The sequence below is a fragment of the Pelophylax lessonae genome (assembly GCF_965119305.1).
Source record: "Pelophylax lessonae genome assembly, chromosome: 7".
Taxonomy (NCBI): domain Eukaryota; kingdom Metazoa; phylum Chordata; class Amphibia; order Anura; family Ranidae; genus Pelophylax; species Pelophylax lessonae.
Window position 1 is genome coordinate 40,811,823 of NC_138774.1, and position 23,939 is coordinate 40,835,761.

The 23,939-nt window shown below is 43.5% G+C and overlaps 2 protein-coding genes across 2 annotated transcripts in view; both read left to right on the forward strand.

Annotated features, from left to right (window-relative positions):
• The window catches only part of LOC309559451 (class I histocompatibility antigen, F10 alpha chain-like), a 751,751-nt gene that overhangs the window by 501,400 nt on the left and 226,412 nt on the right, over positions 1-23,939 (forward strand). The window lies entirely within an intron of this gene.
• Positions 8,216-23,939, forward strand: part of LOC309559443 (antigen peptide transporter 2-like) — a 78,920-nt gene continuing 63,196 nt past the window's right edge. The window contains exons 1-3 of the mRNA XM_082262702.1: positions 8,216-8,303; positions 20,649-21,168; positions 23,628-23,742. Coding sequence (XP_082118828.1) covers positions 20,670-21,168; positions 23,628-23,742 — 614 coding nt within the window. The 5' untranslated portion in view covers positions 8,216-8,303; positions 20,649-20,669. The remainder of the gene's footprint in view (positions 8,304-20,648; positions 21,169-23,627; positions 23,743-23,939) is intronic.

Below are 23,939 nucleotides of genomic sequence, written 5' to 3' on the forward strand. Positions count from 1 at the left end.
TGTATATATATATACGTATATATATATATATGTATGTATATGTGTATATATATATACGTATATATATATATATATATATATACTGTATATATATATATGTATATATATATATATATACATATATTTACATAAAAAGTACAGTAAAACTGCAGGAAAGGGCACTGGGGGGTAATGTAATGTGATTTTATTTTATTTTGAACGATATCAGTGTGTTTGGTGCATTTTACATTCGAATTTGCCGCCGGTTCCACCCCCCGGCGGACGTCACGTCGCCGGAGACGGAAGCCGGGGCTCGCAGACGATCGGGAGAGAGCTCCGCCGCCGCACACCGCTGGCAGTCTTCGCTGGATCCCGGAGAAAAGGTAAGTAAAACCTCCTCCAGCATCCAGCGATCTTCCTAGCGCTACCCCGAGTGTGACTCGGGGTTACCGCTTTTGGCACTAAAATCTTACCCCGAGTCACACTCGGGAATACCGCTAGGAAGGTTAAAGAGGTTGTAAACCTCTTGTTTACATTTACCTATAGGTAAACCTACATTAAGGCTTACCTATAGGTGCTATAAATATCTCCTAAACTTGCACCGTTTAGGAGATATTTACAGTGCATGCAGCCGATGACGTCATCAGTGCATGCGCTCTGAAGGAACGGCCACCCGTGCCGTTCCTTCAGGTCCCAGTGCTGTGAACGGTGGCTCCCGCGCGCATGATGCGCGGGAGTGATGTAATCGCACCCCTGGCCAATCAGATGGCCGGAGGACGAGATCCAGGAAGCAGGACGGCCGGACATGTCGGCCGTCCTGTCGGCACTGAGGGGGCTTCGTTTTTAGGTAAGTACTTCATAATGAGCTAGTATGCGATGCATACTAGCTCATTATGCCTTTGTCCTTACAGGGTTTTTTTTTTTTCACATTTTTTAAAGGGGTTTACTTCCTATTTAACCAAGAGAGAATGTAGCATCATGGCATTCAATTTTTGCCCCTATTTGCACAGGATAAATGTACATAGAGTGTTACAGGACAATTAGCTCTGAAAATTTTCTGTAATTGCCCAATCCTGCAAGAGAAACTTTACCCACTTCTTAAAAAATAATAGTTAGCAGCTACTAACCCCTTTTCCCAAACTTGGTATGCCCATGTATAATATACAAGTTTTTTTTCCTTTCACTTTTTCATATTAACCGTGTCCCGCCCAGCCGCCATATTACAATAGGCTTGGCATTAAATGGTTAATACGTAGAATCTCCCTGGTATGATGTCCTCCCAATTGTGCACCTCCTGCGCACTCTGGCAGCCACTCCATCTGTCACCCCTTGTGTCCACCAGACACAGCAGAAGACAGATCAGTGTGCCAGGCTAGCCCTGCTATCATGTGATCGCTGTGAATAATCGTAGCAATCACATGACAATTATACACAACAAATGGCTTTCATTCATAGCCATTTATTGTGTACTATTGTGTTGATCTATGTGATTGGTCACAGTGATCATATGGTACAGGCAGGGCCACTCACAGTGAACCGTATCATGTGATAGCGGTGGCCAATCACAGCTATCCCAATAATAACATAATTGCTATGAATGGATGCCATTCATAAAAAAAGATTGCTTATAACAGAAATCATGTTATAAGCAATCATAGTGTAAAAAAAAAAAAAAAAACACCTCCCCAGAGTAGTGCCACTATGGTCACAGTATGTAACAAAAAAATATAAAAAAGAAAAAAAATGTAAACAATTATTAAAAAGTAATTATATTGATTTTTTAATATACTGTCATAAGTAGTGTTTTTTTATATACTGCTCCCAGAGTAGTGTTGTGCAACTATGGTCACAGTATGTAACAAAAAATTATAAAAATAAAGAAAAAAAAATGTATACAATTTTTAAAAAGTAATTATATTATTTTTTATATACTGTCATCAGTCAGTGTCCCTGATCACTGCTACTCCAGTCATATGATGATGCTGTACTGCTCTGGTGACAGTGAGTAAAAAAAATAAGAAATAATGAAGAAAAAACACGTTTTATATATTTCTCTTCCAAAAAGGGGTCATTTGAGGGATATTTGTACTGTCCTGGCATTTTAGGGCCTCAAGAAATTACATAGGTCGTCAGTACTTCAGGAAAAAAAAATCCAGAAATTGGGCCCCTGCAGGATAACAGTATTATGTGCTAGTGTGCATTGCATACTAGCACATTATGAAGGACCTACCTTAGAAGAAGGTAAGCCTAAGAAGTAATCTGGCCACATGCCGGGACCCCGGTGTCTCTTCAGAATAAGACTTTTGTGGCTCTCTGATAACTGATCGGCTCCCCCCTCCCCCCTTCTGCTTTATGTGTTGCGGCTCCAGCATTATCAATTCAGCCACGCTGTGACGGATGCTGGACGTTTGCCAACCTAAAAGCTCAAATTACTTTCAGTTTCTTCATTACTCCGACATTTTATTGACTTTCCGAGGAACAAACCTCAAAATGGCGGATGATACGAACTGCTCGCCAGGAAAAATAATAATGAGGCGCAGCGCCAAAAAACACAATGAAGCTGGAACAGTCAAATATTGACATTGAAGTGAGTTCGGGTAAGTCCACTCTGCTTGTTCAGTAAGAAAAGAGTGAGAGATCCCGCGCCCAGGAGAGATGACAAGTCCAGGGGTCAGTCCACCACAGTGCTCAAGATAAGTGAACCGCTTACCAGAATGATTTGACCCTCAAATTATAGAGTGGTCAAAATCAGCATGTAGTGAGGTGTTTCCCCGGGATTATCAGTAAAGCCTGCAATCCACCAGATCCTCCCAAACGGCAGCAGAGCGTGCTAGGATCAGTGATGATATATCAAGATGGCCAGCCCCACTTTTTCCCTTTGATATGCAGGCAGGATGATCACCAAGCAATATGGACCTCAAAGGAAGAGAAACTCCAAAAGTGTAGTATGTAAACTTTAATGAAACCAAAATAAACATAGCAACTCACATGTAAGGCAAATTAATCCGAGCATGGATCGGGCAAGATGGCCGCGGTGTATGCGTACTTGCGACGTGACGTGGATGCCTGCTCACCAGGAAACCTTGTAAAAAAAAAAATAGTCCTCCCAGTGGGACGGTATTTGTATTGTCCCAGAATTTTTGGGCCTCAGGAAATGAGATAGGTCATCAGTACATCAGGATTGATCAATTTTCAGATACACTATATTACCAAAAGTATGGGGACACCTGCCTTTACACGCAGAAACTGGACAGGAAAGCTGGGGCATAGAGCAGGATTTTTATGGTACCGTCAATGACCAATAATTAATTATACAAATAAAAGTTAAAAGAGTATACATTTTATTACAGAGTGTTAAAAAAACACAAAACAACAAACAAACGCAAGCCAAGTATATCAGTATGTAAATGAAAATACACACATCAAGACAGTTATATCTATTGATTTAATACAGCGGACAGCAAGAGATCACAGATATCCAGGCGTAAGCCTTGGTGTATCGAGTGAAATTCTCAAAAAATATATCCACTACCCGACATGTTTCGCAGTGAATCCGCTTCGTCAGGGGTATAGGGGTATGCAGTCTCAATCAATATAATAACTCAAAAATAAAACATATAGATGTAAGACAATCAGATATTATAAACATAAAATAATATATATTAAACATAATAACAATTAAAAAAAAAATACAGTACTATGACAGTGTATTGCTATGATGTTCAGGACTCAATGGTTAAACGGACCCCACCTGTATGGCTGCTGTGGTATGCAATCGAAGGATCCAAGAGAGCAACAGGGTAGGATTTCTGAACATGAACTTTTATGGCATCCCAGTCTTAGTCCGTAGGGTTCAATATTGAGTTGGGCCACCCTTTGCAGCCATAACAGCTTCAACTCTTCTGGGAAGGCTGTCCACAAGGTTTAGGAGTGTGTCTATGGGAATGTATGACCATTCTTCCAGAAGTGCATTTGTAAGGTCAGGCACTGATAATGGAGAAGGCCTGGCTCCCAGTCTCCGCTCTAATTCATCCCAAAGGTGTTAAATAGGGTTGAGGTCAGGACTCTGTGCAGGCCAGTCAAGTTCCTCCACCCCAAACTCGCTCATCCATGTCTTTATGGACCTTGCTTTGTTCCAGGCCTTCTCATCCACATCAGTGCCTACCCTCACAAATGTGCTTCTGGAAGAATGGTCAAACATTCCCATAGACACACTCCTAAACCTTGTGGACAGCCTTCCCAGAAGAGTTGAAGCTGTTATATCTGCAAAGGGTGGGCCACCTCAATATTGAACCCTACGGACGAAGACTGGGATGCCAATAAAGTTCATGTGTGTGTAAAGGCAGGCGTCCCAATACTTTTGGTGATATACTGTATAAATGTACCATAGCTTGTAGACTCTATAACTTTCACACAGACATAATAATATACCTAAATTTATGAAGAAGCATTACTTATTTGCAAAATTGTATAACAGAAACTTATTTTTTTTTTCAAAATTTTTGTTCTTTTTTTTTCATTTTTTTTTAGCAAAAAAAGTAGTGGTTAAAGCGTTAGTAAACCTTAAAAAAAAAAAAATTATTATTAAAAAATTGGGCCCCTGCAGGATAATAGAAAAATGTGCTACTATGCATTGCATACTAGCACATTATGAAAGACTCCAGCGGTGCATTGTCACGGCTCCCTGGCGCTTCCATCTTCACCCGGTCTTCCTTCTGGGTTCGCAGACTCCGGCTGTTTAACTGGCCGAGCCGCTATGTCACTCCTGCACTTGTGCACAGGAGTCATGGCTGCAGCGTGGCTCTTTCAATGGATGGTACGCTGTCCATTTGGAGCGCAATACGCATGCGCTTGTTATGTCACTGGCTGCTACTATAGTAAATATCTCCTACACAGAGATATTTACTGTACTTATTATAGGCTTACCTGTCATTCAAAGTGTGACAGTGCTGAAAGTTGAAAATTGCCTGGGCAGGAAGGAGGGGAAAGTGTCCGGTATTGAAGTAAATAAGGTTAGGTTCACACTTAGCCAGTTTCCCGGTGGCCGCATATCCACGGGAACAGCAGCTCCTTTATTTTCAAAATCGCAACAGCAGGGAAATTACATAGGGATTTTTTTTTTTTTTGGAGAGAAACTCCCCTTTTTTTCCATCTGTACCCACCTCTGAGCACCATTACTTGATTCCATCCTCTACCCACCTTCCAGTACTGGCCCATTTAGAGGATACAGAACCAAGTATCATTTTGTGGTGATAAGTAGTTTGTATAGAATCTGGTAATGATAACAAGAAAAGCAGTAAAACAGATCCCCTGCAGCCAGCAAAAATAGATCCCCTTACAACAATGGACCACCCACAACAAAATCCCCCCCCCAGCAACAATAGACTCCCAGCAGCAACAACGGATCTCCCCACAGCCAGCATCAATAGACTCTCCAGCAGTCAGCAACAATAGACATCTCGCTCAACAGTAGATCTCTCCCAGCAACAACTGACCCCCCAGCAACATAAGACCCACCTCCAGCAATAATAGGTTCCCTACCAGCAACAATAGATGCCCCCCCCCCGCAAAATAGATCCCCTCCAGCTAGAATAGATCCACCAGCAGCCAGCATCAACAGACTCTGCAGCACACCCCAGCACCTCTTGCCATTACATAGAGTCAGTGCTTGAGGTACCGACACTTGGTTCCCCCGCGTTCCTGCTGAAACAAAGCTCTGCATAGTTTCCAGTGCGTTGGGTTGCCATTAAGAATTATGGGAACCCCTGTGCCTCTGAAAACAGCAAAGTATTTTTGATGTGGGTGCAGGAAAGCAGGCATCCGCACTAGGGATCGCACGATAATCGGTGGGGCCGATATTCGCTTTTTTTGAAGTATCATTATCGGCCACAATTTGCCGATGTTGCTTCAAGTGGTTGTACCAGAGTAATGCCTGCAGCTAGAGGCATCACCCCAGTACCGTTTTTTAGAGCCCACGTCGGCTTTCTTGTAATGACAACCGATGCAGCTGAGCAGACTCTCAAGTGTTATTACAAGGAGCCCCCTCCCTCCCCTGCCGCCGCCTTCCGTGGCCTGTCCCACTGGGAGACCCGAGCAACTAGCCGGCACGTCTACCAGCTGGGCGAAGACCCGAACAAAGCCGCATTCAGCTCTGATCGGGTCTCCGATGTAAAAACCCAAAAGCGGTCATGACATCACTTCCTGGTACTGGAGCCTTAACGGCGCCAGATTTAAAAAAAAATGACAGCATTCAAAACAGCCAAACTTGGCGTTTTGAATGCTTTTAAGTGCAGAGGAGGGACTTGGGGTCTTTTAGACCCCCAGATCCCTCCATAAAGAGCACCTGTCACAAAGGATGTTTACATTCCTTGTGACTGCAAAAAAGTGATCAAAAATTTTTTTTTTTAAAAGGACAGTGTAAAAATAAAAACTTTAAAGTGGAGCTCCACCCAAAAGTGGAATTTCTGCTCTTTTGCTTCCTCCACCCCTCCGGTGCCACATTTGGCACCTTTCAGGGGGGAATGGGTACCTGTTTTTGACAGGTACCCTTCCCCACTTCCGAGATACGGCGCCGTGGCACCGTCCCCTGGAGGTTTGGCCCCCTCCTCCTTCACCCGCCGCCGAGCCAATAGGAATGCGCAGCACGCTTCGTGCATGCGCAGTAGAGACCTGCAAGTGCCAGATTTCCTTACCGGCAATGGCGGCAGCAGCACCCGACAGCCGATGGAAACGTCGGCTGCGGTGCCGACATCACTGGACTCCAGGACAGGTAAGTGTCCTAATATTAAAAGTCAGCAGCTACAGTACTGTATAGCTGCTGACTTTTAATTTTTGGATGGGGTTGGAGGGGGAGGCGGAATTCCGCTTTAAATATGCAGAATATTGGCAACTAATATCGGCTAAGGATGAAGGGTGGCCGGAAAATCGGTATCGGCCCTGAAAGAACGATATTGGTCGATCCCTAATATAGTTTGAACCTAGCCTAAGAAGTATTCTGGCCACAATTGGGGACCCCGGTGTCCCTTCACAATAAGGTGTACTTTTAATATGCAGAGAAAAGCCGTGATCCTGAGGATCACGACTGATCTCTGATGAGTTACCGTTTAGTTTGCTGAGATGAGGAGCAGAGAACACGTTCTTCTCTTCTCATCACAGTACATGACCGTTTCTGTCACAAACGGCCAGTTTAGAAAAGTGAGATCTGAAGATCACACAGCCGTTATTCTGAAATATCTCCATTCCAGATTCTCCAGCTCAGAGGTGGAGAATCAGGGAGAGAAGCTGTGTGATCAGAGGAAGAAGACTTCTTTCTTCCTATATATCAGCACCAGGGGGTTCAAAGTAAAAAAAATAAAAAATATATATGTATATATGGTATGTATGTATAGGTGTATGTATATGTATATATATATATATATATATATATATATATATATACTATATATACATATATATACATATATATACGGTATGTACTGGTATATATATATATATATATATATATACTGTATGTACTGGTGTGTATATATATATATATATATATATATATATATATATACACTGTATGTACTGGTGTGTGTATATATATATATACTGTATGTACTGGTGTATATATATATACTTTATGTACATATGTATATACACTGTATGTATACTGTATATGTGTGTATGTGTGTGTGTGTATAGATCGATAGATATTCAGTAAGTTTTCATGTGTCAGAACATGTCATTACGAGTGCTTTTAAACTTTGGTTTCACTTTTAAAACTTGGCGGCACTGTAATCTCACAAAATCTCGTGAGATTACAGGCAGTCCACCCAGTTATACAGGGATCACGGCCGTTTTCAGAGAAAAAAATTCTCCTCTGATCACCCTTTGGGAATTGAAGTTCTCGACCACCTAAACTGGGTGCCAGAGTTGATAATTTTTCTCTGAGAATTGCCGAGAAGTGAACTGAGAGAAAACTTCTCAGTTTACTAAACGTACACCTAAGACTTTTGTGTCTCTCTCATAAAAACGATCGGCTTCCCCCTCACCCCTTCTGCTTTATGTGTTGCGGCTCCGGTATTATCAATTCAGCCACGCTGTGACGGATGCTGGACGTTTGCCAACTTAAAACCTCAAATTACTTTCAGTTTCTTCATTACTCCGACATTTTATGGACTTTCCGAGGAACAAACCTCAAAATGGCGGATGATATGAACTACTCAACAGGAAGCCTTGTAAAAAAAAATGAATGGCGAATATAAGAGGAGCCCACCGTGCATACCCCAACATATAGGGGAAGGCGAAATCTGACCTAATAAGAGAGGTCATACATAGAGGTGATCACATTAGTTGAGAGGCGGTGGGGAGCACTGAGGCACCAGTGTAAATGTTTCGTGAACCTCAGTCAGGTTCAAAATAGATTTCTTGCTGCTGGATCTGATTAAATAGGTAATTAGAGTGCATGCACGAGGATATCATGGACTGACTCATTGTTCAGGTAAATGATACTTCCTGTTTATTTCTAATGGACAGTCTATTATATAGTTAGTAGGCGGTGTCATATGTTAGTACGTCATAAGCATAATATTAGCATAATACTAATTATTTGCAGCTTTCTGATTAGTCAGGTCCGTTATAAGGTGGTCCCCTTCGAGTTCATGAATGTTATCTTCTTTTGAAGGCACTGTGCCAAGGCTCCATCTTTCTTCTCACATTCCATCTCGGTGGGCGGGGGTGGAGGTATCTAGTAACGGCCATTTTGAGTAAGGACGACAGAGGAAAAATATATGTACATGTACAGAAAAACAGACATAGAAAAATAGACATTTTGCTTAATTCACAAGTGTTCATCACATTCCTTCGCAAGCCCCCCTAAAATGGCTATATTTCTTCTGTCCCTCATACTAAAGTGCCTACTCACCTGGCCCAAACTCCTCCGGAACTTTTTTAGGGCTGTACATAGAGAAGAGCAGTAACTAGTTCACTACCCCCCTCGATACAGCCTGGAGAGGGCAGTCAGGTGCTATCTATCCCTATAACCCTATAGAACTGTGACATTATGAACAGGGAGTGACTGTAGAGGGGTAAAGGGTTTGTCCTCTTCCATCATAAGGCGGTCTTCTTCTTCTTGGTGGAGAAATGTAGGTGTGCTATTGTCTACAGCTTTGCTCATTAGCTTCTTTACAAATGTTAGAATACAGCATACAATCAGGGCTAAAAGAACTAGGATTATCAGTACTGTTACTCCTATCTGGGCGAGCACCTTCTGCCACCCACTCATCCAGCTAAAATATTGATCCCAAGGGTCTGTAATACCTGAGTTCTTCTTCAACTTAAACGACAGATCGTCCAATTTCTTGATAGCTAGAGTAACCTTACCATTTGGACCAGTGTTGTCAGGAATGTATGTGCAACAGGTTCCCGTTTTTTTCTGTCATTTTACAGACACCTCCTTTCTCAGATAACACCATGTCTAAGGCCATCCGGTTCTGGAATGTCATATAGGAAGTGGGGGCTAACTGGTCAGCAATTCCCTGAAGGACATCCCTGGTGTAATTCATGAATCCCTGTTGGATATAATATATGTAGTTAATCCAATCTACATTCTTGTTGACGGTTATTATGGGGGTTAAAGGCTCAAAACCAGCTTTTACCTGATCCCTAGCTTTGACTTCATCTGGGACCCCCCTTGGGACCCCTATGGCATTTATTTACACATGAGGATCAAAGTTTCCAGAGGGAGCTGCTCGCTTCCTCCTGTGGTTGGGTGCTTGGTCAATGTATTTATCAGGGGTATTATACTACAAAAATCAAAAATAAACGTAACCACTTGTGTGCTGGATGAATTGTACCAAAATGTAGTGATACCATTTGTCTTAGTGATGGCTGCCTGTTGAGTACCTGTTTTGGTGATAATCACCTGCTGAGCTTGTATCAAACTTATAAGAAAAAAAGATATACAGCACAATCATTGTGCTGCCAGTAGGATCTTGTCTTCAGGAGATTGGGCTTTCTTGCAGAAAGGCGTGTATCCAGGTGCTTCGTATCGGGGATCAAGTTAATTTTTCCTTGTGAATTTCTTCACTAACACCCAATCTCCTGGCTGAAGACTGTGGGTTCCCGAGTCTGTTTCTGGATCTGGAATGGAGGAAAATACTCGAGAATGGATATTAGTTAAGGCTTTAGACAAATATGTAACATAACAAGTTAACACATCAGATTGTAACTGCAACTGCTGTGGGGAGTAACAGCCAAGTCTGGGGCCTGAACCAAACAAAATTTCATAGGGGGACAGGGCATGTTTCCCCCGGGGGGGGGGGGGTTGTCTGACACTGAACAGGGCAATAGGTAAACTGTCTGGTCAACTCATGTTAGTCTCTTGGGCCATCTTTAACATCCTGTTCTCTAGAGTCCCATTCATCCTTTCTACCTTCCCACTACTTTGAGGGTGGTATGGGGTGTGTAAAACCAACTGATCTCCCAGTGCTGCCCAAATTTCTTTTGTTAGGGTGGCTGTGAAAGATGGGCCCTGATGCTCTCTATCACCTCTTGGACCCCAAATCTACGTACTATCTCACTAAGTAGTTTTTTCTTTTTAGCCGTGGTTTTAGCTGTCATGTTTGTGACTGTGTAGGCTCCTGGCAAGCCTGAGAACATGTCCACCACCACTAGGGCGTATTCATATCGGCCGCTTTTTGGCATCTGTATGTGATCAATGTGTATCCTCTTGGATGGATATAGGGGTTTTTCCAAATGTTTCTGCGGTGTCTTTTCTGTCCTCCCCGTCTTTCGTATTCTTCTCCTTTGTCGATCCATTCCCGCTTTTCATCTGTGTAGGCTGCCTTTGCATAGAAGCTAGGTATAGTCTGTCAGATGGCACATGCACTGCCAAAGATATCTGCACTGGGGATTCACTCTGCTCTTCAGCCGCTTCGGCTGTTTTTCGTTGGTTTGGCCGCTTTATCCGCCAAGTGGTTTCCCCTGGCTTCTTGAGAATTCAGCTTGCCATGTGTTTTAATCTTCAAGTCAGCCACTTGTCCCAGTAGGAGTAGTGCATCCATTAAATCCTTGATGGCAGGACCATGTTTCACCGGTGTTCCGGCCGCTGTCAGGAACCCTCTGGCTCTCCGGATGATACCAAAATCATGAGCTACTTCAAGGGTGTATCTTGAGTCTGTGTAAATGTTGGCTCTTCTTCCTTCTGCTATTTTGCACGCTGCAGTGAGGGCTTGAAGCTCTGCTTCTTGGGCAGATACAGTTGGTGGTAATGCTCCTTCTTGTAGGATTTCAAATTCAGAGGTCACAGTATAACCTGTGTGGTACTTGCCTCCTTCATCTGCATATCTAGAGCCATCCACAAAAAGTGTGTAGTCAGGGTTTCAGTCATGTGGAGTATCATAGGGGTCTCCTTCTTCACCTTCTCCTTCTCCCCCCTCGAAAAACGGCAGAAGGGTGGCCGGGTTGAGAGTGACACACCTTTGGAGGGTCACGTTGTCAGGAAGTAGGAGGGAGATTTGCAGCCATAGATGTCTGGCCGTGGACAGGTGTCGGAGTTGCACCTGATTTAAGAGGGCAGCAATGTAATGCGGTGCCAGAAGAAGCAGGGGTGTGCTAAGACAAGGTCTGAAGTTTTGTCTAGGAGTGCTTGGGCAGCAAAGACAGCCCTTAGACAGGAAGGACCACCTCTAGCCACCAAAGGGTCTAGTCCGTCCTCCATGTTTCTGAGCTAGGACCCCTGTGGCGTGGTCATTCTTCTCCGACACAAACAGTTTGAAGAGTTTCTCATAATCTGGAAGGCCCAAAGCAGGAGCTGTGGATATTGCTTGCTTCAGCAGAATAAAATTGTCCAGGGCCTTGTTTGACAGGGTAAATGGCACGGATTTGAGAGCATCATAGAGTGGTTACATGAGGATGGATGCATTAGGGATCCATGCCCTGCAGTAAGATATGAGTCCAAGAAAGGCTTGCAGTTGTTTAGCTGCTTTTGGTGGAAGAATATCCTGGATTGCAGCTACTCGGTCTAATGTGATATGTCTTGTGCCTTTAGAAATGCAGTGTCCTAAAAAGGTGACAGTCTTGAAACACCACTGTATTTTCTCTTTGGAGGCCTTACAGCCTTGTTCTGCAAGGTAGCATAGCAGACTTTCTGAATTCTCTTCAGCAGCAGGGTAGTCATCTGCACAAAGGAGAAGGTCATCCACATATATGAGAAGAGTTACTGTAGGGTGTTCCCGTTGCCATGTATCAAGGACAGAGGTTAGGGCTTTGGCAAATTGGCTTGGAGAATTTTGCGCCCCTTGAGGCATAACTGCCCAGTTGTACTGTTTCCGTTCATGAGAAAAAGCGAAGAGGTACCTGCAGGAAGGATGCAGGGGAACACTGTAGAAAGCATTTTCCAGGTCCACTACAGTGAAGTACTCAGCTGTTGGAGGTATCTCTCTTGTCATGTGACCTCAACAAGTGAGCTTAACCCTCAGGGGTACCTTTAACCAGTCAACACCCCCGAGTAACCCATCCCGAAGGACGTATGTTGTAAGGTCCATCTTTTCAAGGGCAGACAGCTCACTTGAAACCAAGGCACGCTTACAACTATTGTATCAGCCTATTGAGACACACTTCAAGCAAAACGACAGACACTGAAGACATTACTCCTGCCTCCCCTAGTGTCGGGCATCCACCTGCAGCTGGGCTTTCCCCTCAGAGGATCCTTCAAATCAGTCAACCCCCTGAGTAACCCGTCCCAAAGGACGTACGTTGCAAATATCCATCTTATTCAAGGGCAAAACAGCTCACTTGAATCCAAGGGCAAAACAGCTCACTTGGTGACACACAAATGCAACCTTCCAGCCTGCAGAGACACACTCACTCAGGATGGCAGACACTGAACAAACAATATACAGCCAGCAGAAATCTTACGGCAGGTTAATAAAAACAGCCCCAGGTGAGGATTACCCACCTCTGAGATGTCCTTGGAAAGCCGGCAAGATCGGTGATAAGATAAGACAGAAACAAGTCGTACAGTGGAAAGGTAAAAGTACCTACCGTACTCTCAGGGGTGCGCAAGTCCCTCTTGGTCTGTCTCATCCAGTCGCCAAACCTCCTATGCGGCTTTTTGTCGGACAAACCTGGAGCTCCACGTTTGGGCACCTTTTGTAAATGTTTCGCGAACCTCAATCAGGTTCAAAATAGATTTCTTGCTGCTGGATCTGATTAAATAGGTAATTAGAGTGCATGCACGAGGATATCATGGACTGACGCATTGTTCAGGTAAATGATACTTCCTGTTTATTTCTAATGGACAGTCTATTATATAGTTAGTAGGCGGTGTCATATGTTAGTACGTCATAAGCATAATATTAGCATAATACTGATTATTTGCAGCTTTCTGATTAGTCAGGTCCGTTACAAGGTGGTCCCCTTCGAGTTCATGAATGTTATCTTCTTTTGAAGGCACTGTGCCAAGGCTCCATCTTTCTTCTCACATTCCATCTCGGTGGGCGGGGGGAGTAGGTATCTAGTAACGGCCATTTTGAGTAAGGACGACAGAGGAAAAATATATGTACATGTACAGAAAAACAGACATAGAAAAATAGACATTTTGCTTAATTCACATGTTCATCACATTCCTTCACACCAGCACTTTTCTGATTACAGATTATGGACTCACTTATGAATTGTATATACATGTTGCACTTTTAACCACTTCTGGACTGGAAGGTTTTACCCCCTTAATGACCAGGATATTTTTTGCGATTCGCCACTGCTTTAATTTAACTGACAATTGAGCGGTCGTGCGATGTTATACCCAAATAAAATGGATGTCCTTTTTTTCCCATAAATAGAGATTTCTTTTGGTGGTATTTAATCATCTCTGCGGTTTCTATTTTTTGGGCTATAAAACAAAAAAAGAGCGACAATTCTGAAAAAAAATAAATAAAAAAAATACTTTTTGCTATATAACTTTCCCAATGAAAAAAAAAAATTTAAATCTAATTTTTTCATAATTTTAGGCCAATTTGTATTCTGCTAAATATTTTTGGTAAAAAAAATTCCAATAATCGTATTTTGTTTGGTTTGCGCATAAGTTATCGCGTCTACAAATTAGGGGAAAGATTTATATAATTTTTATTTATTTTATACTAGTAATGGCGGCGATCGGCACTACGACATTGCACCAGACAGATCGGACCCCTAACTGTCATTTTTGACACTTTTGGGGGGACCAGTGACATTACTACAGTAATCAGTGCTTAAAATATGCACTGTTACTGTAAAAATGACACTGGCAGGGAAGGGGTTAATATATATATATATATATATATATAAATTGCGCTAGAGAGTGAAAAGCATAAATGATTATGTAATGAAGTCCAAAATAGAGTCCATATATAAGAAAACAGCACGTCTGACGAATTATCTGTACAGGTACCGCTTAACAGAAACCAATGGTATAAGGGCCCAAAGAGACTTCAAGAAGTTCACAGAAGATAGACGTCAGTTGGACTCCGTATTTCTAAATGGATCTCCTCAGTGTTGGGTGATCGTGTGAAATATAAAAATAAAAAACGCCATAGCGTAAAACCACAAATAAATTGGATAAACACCCCAAGTGATAGGAATGTCAGAAAAGTGCTAGAGTAGTGATGGTAGAAGACACAGACACCTCCAATCCTGTGAAAATACTCCTTACCAGAGTAATACAAAGTGTTGCAGAAAGAACAAAAAGGAAGGCCTCCCCCGATAGGACTGCAGCTTACCAAAAGGAAGGTATAGTGAGCATATAGATTCCAACCGTGCCACCGAAGAGGGCTGACATACATATGCCCTTACCAGCTCCAAATAATAGTAAGGCAAAGAGACTCCAGAACCCGACCAAGCACTTCCACTGAGGACACAGCTCCAGATATTGTATGGCAGAGACACTCCAGACCAGACCAAACACTTCCAATAGGGACGCTGATAGAGGCTCAGCATACAGATGGTGTCAACAGAAGCTTCAAACTCATCTCTGGGAAGGGGTTAACACCAGGGGCAATCAAAGGGTTAAAAGTGTGCCTAGGGGGTGTTTTCTAACTGTGAGGGGGTGGACTCAGTGGATGAACACAGAGACCTGTGCTCCTAAATAGCAGGACCACAGGATCCCTGTGTTCATCACTGGCAGAACAGCTATCTGCCTTGTTTACATAGGCAGACCGCCGTTCTGTCCCCATGGGGAGACATCGCGTCCACTGGTCCCACAAATTGGCTCCACCTCTGGCCAATCGGTGCGTGTGTGCGCTTCCAGCAGCGCAGGCGCGCTCCCACACTATCTGCTACATGAAGCGACGTACAAGTAAGTCGTTTCGCGTAACAGAGCCAACTTGCCGCAGTAAAACTTCGGCGAGTGGTCAGCTAGTGATTAAAGTAATATGAAAGTCCTGTTTTTTATTTTTTTGGTTTAAAAATAACAAACATATGATACTTACCTCCTCTGTGCAGTTGGTTTTGCACAGAGCAGCCCAGACCCTCCTCTTCTCGGGTCCCTTCACCAGCGCTCCTGGCCCCTCCCTCCTGTTCAGCGCCCCCACAGCAAGCAGCCTGCTATGGGAACACCTGAGCTGAGCCACTGCTCTGTGTGTCCATTCAGACACAGAGCCATGGGATGGCCCCGCCCCCTCTCTCCTCATTGGCTCACTGACTTTGGTTGACAGCATTGGGAGCCAATGGCGCCATGCTGCTGTCTCAGCCAAACAGGAGGGAGAGTCACGGACATCCGAGTCTCTTGTGCACATCACTGGATCGAGATGGGCTCAGGTAAGTATTAGGGGGGCTGAGGGGGTGCTGCATGCACACAGAAGGTTTTTTATCCTAATGCATAGAATGCATTAAAGTGGTTGTAAACCCACGTTTTTAACGTTTACCTATAAGTAAGACTTTAATAAGGCTTACCTAAAGGTACTGTAAATATCTCCTAAACATGTACCGTTTAGGAAATATTTACATTGCATGCAGCCAATGACGTCATCGGCGCATGCGCTTTGAAGAAACGGCCGCTCATGCGTTGTGCCACGCGCGCGGGAGTGACGTCACGTGGCTCCCGGCCAGTAGCATAGCCAGAATACACAGACCAGGAAGAAAGATGGCTGAAAATAGATGCGGCCTCCAGCTGGGACGATGAGGGCATCGTTTGGAGGTAAGTGTCACATAATGTGCTAGTTTGCAATGCATACTAGCACATTATGCATTTACTTTTCTGGGGGGGGGGGGGGGGGGAACAAAAAAAAACACACTGGGTTTACTTCCTATTTAAGATAAAAAAAAATCTTCTGCCATTAGAACCACTTTAAAGTCAAGTAAATGAGGACGCACCTCAACTGCATGGTGATGCTGGCCTTTAGGGGTTAAAGTAGGCAATGAGGTGACATATCCCCACCTCATCATTTGTCAGATGCCTCTGAAAAGCGATCTGAGCATGGCATATCCTTAAAATCCACCTACAGCTACACTAAGAAATGGTTAGAGGTGCTTCCATTCCATTGCCTAAATATCTGGCTGTAAAACAGACTCTTTTCCTAATAGTTAAGAGTAGGGCTGAATGATAGTCGATATGATATCGACTATTGTTCTGTGGCCGTAGGCGATATTCATATCGCCGAGGTCACGATATTTGCATAGGCAGGGGGAGGGACTCGGAGGACTCACAGACTTCCGTGTTAGGCAGGGAGAAGTCGGGACGCTTCAGCGGTGAGCATACACTGACTCACTCGTGCTCTGCAGCCCGCCCCACACGTTCAGTGAGTCTCACTCTCCTCCCTAGTTTTCTCAATGGCACATTCAGGGAGCCAATCACGCCGTGATTAGCTGCACAGCTAACCAATCACGCGTGCCTGCACACCTGATTGGTTCCGCTGTGCCGCTACTCACGGCGTGATTGGCTCCCTGAATGTGCCATTGAGAAAACTAGCGAGGAGAGTGAGACTCACTGAACGTGTGGGGCTGGCTGCAGTGCACGAGTGAGTAAATGTATGCGGCTGTGCTGTGATCCTTTCCCGGCTCCTAGTCCACCGCTCCAGCCTCCTACAACCACCACTGTCTAATCTGATCGACATATGAAGAGGTACTTTATTAAGAATTTATGTCTTTGGCTTAACCCTACAGGCTGGGAAGCCTGCAATTAATGTTACGGCCAAGTAGTATAACCAAAACAAAAAATTTACAATGAACTTTTATGCCGTAATCTACTTAAGTGAGCAGAGAAAGAAGCCATACGTTTTTTGTTAAAAGAAAAACACAGATCCAGACGGGATGGCTTTGTAGTGTGTAGAATGACATTATATTAGCTAAGTCTTATAATACCGCTGGATCAGCTCACAAGCGTCAGGCCCAGCCATAGCGCCCCTCCGCCTCGCTGACATGTCACTAATTGATTTTACCATATTAACCCTGACCTGCCCAGTGCCCTGTATCTGCAATTAAAATTTAGAAGGCTGCCTGCATGCTTCCTGATTTCCATTCCCAGCATCCTTCCCAATCCCTACAGTGTCAGTAACATTAACCCTATGGTACAAGGCTGCAGTGTGCACTGAATCCCATTCCCTACAGTAACATACATTAACCCTGTATGGTCAGAAAGGCTGGATTGACGGGTCCCTCAATATCGCAATATATATAGTTGAAAAAAAATATCGCAATATATTTTTTTTTCCAATATCGTGCAGGACTAGTTAAGAGGTATGCCCATGCATGATATGCACGTCCCCCCCCCCCCCCCCCCCCCCCATTTTACTAATACATTTTAAAAAAGACGATTTCTTTAAAAAAAAAAAAGAAGTAATCTGGCCACATGCCGGAAGTCATTTCAGAATAAGCCTTTTGTGGTTGACTTTCTCAGATCAGCTTACTCCTCACCCCTTCTGCTTTATGTGTTGCGGCTCCACTCCAGCATTATGAAGTCAGGCACGCTATGACGGATGCTGGACGTTTGCCAACCTAAAACTTTAATCTACTTTCAGTTTCTTCATAACGCCAACATTTTATTGACTTTCTGAGGAACAGACCTTTAAAATGGTGGATGATACGAACTGCTCACTAGGAAGCCTTGTAAAATAATAGGCTATGCCTATCATCCTAATAAAATAAAAATGACAACACTAAATATAATTTCTGCAAACATGATAATAAACTACTAAATAAATCCAGTAATGTAAGATTAAATTGTTCCAGGCAGATTCATGTATATTTTTTAAATACAAGCGGTCCAAGGGCATTTATTAATTTATCAGCCGTACAGTGTTGCTAGATTAGTGTATTCCAGCCTTTCCCAACCAGGGTTGTGTGGAATCCTAGGATATCTAGAGAGGTTGCTATGTGGTTTCTTGAGCAATCATCAATTTTTGACAATCGTTTCCACTGAGCGGAACGATTCGGGTCGGTACAGTTTTGAAGGGTTAGAATGGTCCAGCCTATTCAGGTGAGCATTTCCACTGCAAGTCGGACTGCCAGGGGCCATGTAGGGTTCACACCAAACGTGGTGTTTGTGTTGCGCTTTCGTTTGACGTGAGCATTGAAGTTTTCCTGTCTGCCAATCAGTGGAATGTATCGCATGACGCCAGTAGCTCCACCCTAACCCTACCGTACCATTTCCTATGGCCCTACATCTGAAGGAGAGGACCAGGAATGGTGCGGTTTGGTTTGGTTGTATGGGCCACTTTCATAATGGAAACACTCAAAATAGCGCACCGTACCGAACCGACCCACTCAGTGGAAAAAAAGGCAATATATGGGTGACAAATTGAAAGTCCACCAGTGTCTCCCAAGCAGCCAAACAGACCCCCCCCCATATTAATAACCACTGACACCAATTAGTTATTTAGCTATCTATAAGGTAGGGCGTCTTTCCAATGAGCATAGGTGTTGAGCTGGCCATACAGGGCTGGAGTTCCATTTGTAAATTTTTATTTTTGGAACGTTCATTCAGATTTGAATGGTTAGTAGGGTCAAACCGAGGTTCATATTCAACCTCAGTGATGAGAAAATTTGGAGCAGGATGGAAAGTTTTTTTCTCAAAAGAACTAAGTTTTAATAGTGAATGCAGTTTCTCTTTGGGCAATTCCATTTATTCCAAAACTGAATGTTAAAAACAACATACTGTATTGGCATACTTTTGAATGACATTGGTCAAGTCTCTGATAGCGTTATCAAATGATGAGAGTTTTTGTGCGAACATTCCTCTGAAAATCTACCAGTGTATGGCCAGCTTAAAGAGAAGGTCCAGTCTACCCCCAAATACTGTATAAATTCAGTACAAGATCAGTGCAAGAAAAATGGTTCAGCTGCTGGCAATAGAAGGTACACAATCCTCACCAAATCACATATAAAAAGAGTTGCAGCGCTCATATAAAAGTGAATCACAAGATTAAAATAAAGTCCATAAAAATAGTCCTAGAAATACAAGTTAATACCTGTAAAACCTGGCATGTAGGATATTTCAAATACTGTAGCTGCTGAATTTTAATGTAAGGACACTTACCTGTCCAAGGATCCAGCCTTGTCCTCATCTGAGCTGAATCTTCAATCAGCTTCAGGTCCAGGCACCGGCATCTTGACTAAGGGAAACTAGCAGTGAAGCCTTGTGGCTTCACAGCCAGTTTCCCACTGCGCATGTGCTTTGTGAATGGTCCTCCAGGAATCATGATGTGTCCCACAAGGCTAAAAGATAATGGGGGGCGAACTTCTACTTGGATCACCGTGGCAATTTAACCAGAACTGGAAGCAGGTACCTATCAAAACTAAGTACTGGCAAACGTGGCAGAGAAGGGGGGGGGGGTTGTAAATAGGTGGAACTTCCCCTTTTAGGAGAAGTTCTGCTTTCAGGAATATGTGAACCCAATATTCCTGATATGTGCCTGTTGTACTACAGTATGTACTTGTATGAAAAAGTATCCTGTTCTCTTTCTGTTGCTTCCTTTGTGTGAAATCTCTGTTGTTCCTACCAGTCATTCTGCTTTCCTCATAAAAACTGACCACACTAAGCAGGAGAACACACCATGGTCATTTTTTGGTGGCTGTGCTGGTAGCTAATCCAGTGATCAGGCTAGTGCTGGAAAGTCCCACCCCTTTACTGGGAAGATTAGTGTGCTGCTGTTTCTCCACTCCCATCTCTCTAAGCCAGTGGTCCTCAACCCTGGCCTACAGGGCCCACTAACAGGCCAGATTTGCAAGATAACTGAAATACATCCCAGGTGATAGCATTTGCTGCTCAGTGATTGCAGTACTCTAGTCTGCATCTCTCCAAGGTAATACTTAAAATCTGGCCTGTTAGTGGGCCCTGAGGACCGGAGTTGAGGACCACTGCTCTAAGCTCCTGCAGCAGCTGAGAACAGAGGTTATGTGATAACTTATAAAAAAAGGGAAAAAAGGTATTTATAATGTGTTTTATACCTATACACAAATGTTTTGCATTTCATTTCTATTTTAAACTGAATATTTTTGTTTTACAAGGTTAGGGTGTACATCTACTTTAAGGAGCATTTTTCCTGTCACATTAATATACAATGAGCTACAGATATGATAATTATTGTTCGGGGCTCCTCGAGACAGGAAAATTATTTCAAGGGTTCCTCAGTGTAAAAAAGGATCAGAAAGGCTGGTCTATTCTCTTGGTCCCCATGCCTATGTTGACAGGTCTTTATTTTGTGTTTCAGGTCTTTGGACGTCTTTTCACAATGATCTCCCTCTGTTTTCCACTCATTATCTTCTTGCTGGACTCCTCTCTAAGTCATGTGTTTTCCTTCCTTGTATATAAATATTATCCTGTATATTTCCTGGAAGTGGTGTGGCTGTTGAATCTTGTTAAAGTCCCCCTTCTAAAAGCTTTTTCCCAGAAACTCCCCCATCCTTGGTGGATCCCATCGACTCTTCTCTACGTCCTAACACTTTGCCTAGCACCTCCTCTGTACCAGACCCTCCGATTCCTTCTCTTCTCCCAGGCTCCAGAGCTACACTCAGGCCTGGTCAACTCTCTGCTCTATCACTTATCCTCTTCTCTGGCCTGTCTGCTCTGGGATTTGCTGTCCCCTGTTATATTTCCAGAAGAGGATCCCGAAGGAAATGGAAATGGAAAGAAGAAGGAAAGGGAGAATTTCATCCGTCTCATAAAGCTTTCCAAACCAGACTGGCATTTACTGACCCCAGCTTTTGTGTTCCTGACTCTTGCGCTTATGTGTAAGTTCTAAAAAGTCTATAAAAGTACTAGGCTCAACTCAGGGGTCTTCAAGGTGCCCAGAGAGCACTACGATCTTCTGTCCAATCTGTCACAAGTCAAACATGAAGAGACAGCACTCTTCTCATGTCAAGGTTCGACTTAAAGCTATTGTTCCAGGTGAATCAAACATCCAGGCCAATTTTGCCCTTACTGATGCATTGTTCTCTGATACAGGGCTTAATCGTAGCCTATGAAGGGGTATCACCTGGAACAATAAAGCTACATTGACCTCAGTAGAGTGTGGTTTATTTTTGTATGTGTCTATAAAAGTTTAATGCACTTGCAATATGTGTACATGGAGGACATGCTATACATGCTATTGGAATACACAAGATTATGCCCATATACTGTAAATAAACACAGCTGCAGATAAAGCCTGGTACTTTAAAGAGAATCTGTCAAAGTGACAGGTTCTCTTAGTAGCTTCTCTAACCCCCCCCCCCCCTACTAATACTTAGCTCCAAACATTAATACTTGCTTTCCCGTCAGTCTGTTTATCTGCCGGAGCCCAGGGTCTAACCCTTGTAGGCTCTGCATTGGTCTATGTATAAACATACAGGGTTAATGACCTTTTTGGTTCCTTCATCTAACAATGTTCCTGTACAGCAGAGTAGACCTCATAGCTCAACCCTGACCATCAGTTTTCAGAGTATTTAGTATAGAATCCAGAACCAGACTGTCACGTACCTTGTAGCAGAGCCTGACGTGCAGAGGGAGACCTCTCGTACAGCCCTGGCTCAGGCACCACTGGAGTTGCAACAGTGGATGCAAGAGCGCAGTGAGGTAAGAGTGCCTGCGCTGGTCTTCTGTTGGCAGTTGAGAAGAGTAGCTGATAAGTCACTGAACACAGCTGGATTGCTGAGCAGCAGGAAGAAGCAGGTAAAGAGGTGCGGATGCACAGCGGATGCAGGACAGCGTCTCCAGGCACTGGATGGACCTGGATGGGCAAAGACTGGAGCAGGGTCAGACAAGCAGGTTTCAGACACAGGTAATCAGATACAGTTCAAGCAGCAGGCAGAGAGTAGTCGGTGTACAGGCAGGGGTTGGCAGCAGGATATCAGGCAGGAAGCAGGTATAGCAGAGTCAAAGCAAGCCAGGGTAAGGACTGGAGATAGCAACGAAGTCAGACAAGCCAGGTCAATACAGGAATCAGTACAAGCACAGGACCAGACTCAAAGTAAAGTTGCAGATCAGACAGCAATGACACAGTGCTTCTGAGGTGTTTAAATAGGGCAGCCTGTTGCCAATCATTGCAATTAGTCTGCACTAAGTTAACTCTTAGGTGGCAGACCCATGACACAGACAAATCTTACTATGGAAACAAGGTAGACAGGTTCCTAAACATGCAGAGGCTTCAGTGTTATTGTCCCTTTGTCCGCAGCACCCAATCTTATTCTTTCTTTCCTAGTGCACGTTGGAGGAATGAAAAGAAAAACTCTTTTGACTGTCAGGGTCAACATAAGCTGGGCAGATAGGATCCTAACTATTCAGAGGCCTCAGATTTGGAGCCCCTTGTCTCAGTCTGTATTGGCCATGGCACCCATTCTTATTCTTTCTTTCCTAGTGCACTATGGAGAAATGAAAAGGCCAATTGTATTGGCTGTCAAGGTCAACACAGGCTTAGTGGACATGATCCTAAATATCCAGAGACCAGTATTAGCTCCCCTTACCCTCGTCTGTATTGGCCATAGCACCCAATCTTATTCTCTCTTTCCTAGTGCACTTTGGAGGAACAAAAAAAAAAAGAATATGTATTGGCTGTCAGGGTCAACACAAGCTTAGTGGACTGTATCCAAAATATCCAGAGACCAGTATTAGCTCCCCTTGCCTCGGTCTGTATTGGTTATAGCACCCAGTCTTATTCCTTCTTTCCTAGTGCGCTATGGAAGAATGAAAGTAAGAATTGTATTGGCTGTCAGGGTCAGTAGGAAAGTGAGAATAAGATTGGATGCAGATTGGGGGGCAGACAGGATCCTAAATATCCAGAGACCTTAGTATTAGCACCCCTTGTCTCGGTCTGTGTTGGCCACAGCACCCAATCTTATTCTCTCTTTCCTAGTTCACTATGGAAGAGTGAAAAGAAGAATTATATTAGCTGTCAAGGTCAACATAGGCTGGGACAGTTCTTCCTTTACACACTTTGGTAAACAAGGCCCATTGATGCACATAGATCTGGAAAGGGACAGGCTAATGCGTAAATACATATTCTGGTAAAATTAGATCCCACTAATGGAAAGATAAGACATCACATCCAAAACCTCCTCCACCATTATGTAAACCCCTGAAAGCTGGCAGGGTTTATCAACTTACAATATTGGGATGAGTCACATTTGTGGTTGAGACCCAGTATAACAGAACACCTAAATAAAAATAGTGCCATATATTTACCATGATAACTTATCTCTGTTATTATCTCCAGTGGAAATATCTATTCCATACTACATGGGACGGGTGATTGACATCTTGTCCAACAACTACAAGGAGACGGAGTTCCTGGCGGCCATTTTGTTCATGGCCTTCTTTTCTATCACAAGGTTAGTAAACAATGAACTATGCATATTTAGTAGAAACACTGACTTAAAGTGTATTTCCACTTATGCAGCCAAACTGGGATAACACCTACTTTATATTTCTCATTCAGCTCCACCTAGACTTAGCAAACAGGTTTGGGGGGGGGGGGGGTGCAAGGGGCACTGATAGGTTTGATGTTACCAAATAACTGGATTAAGGC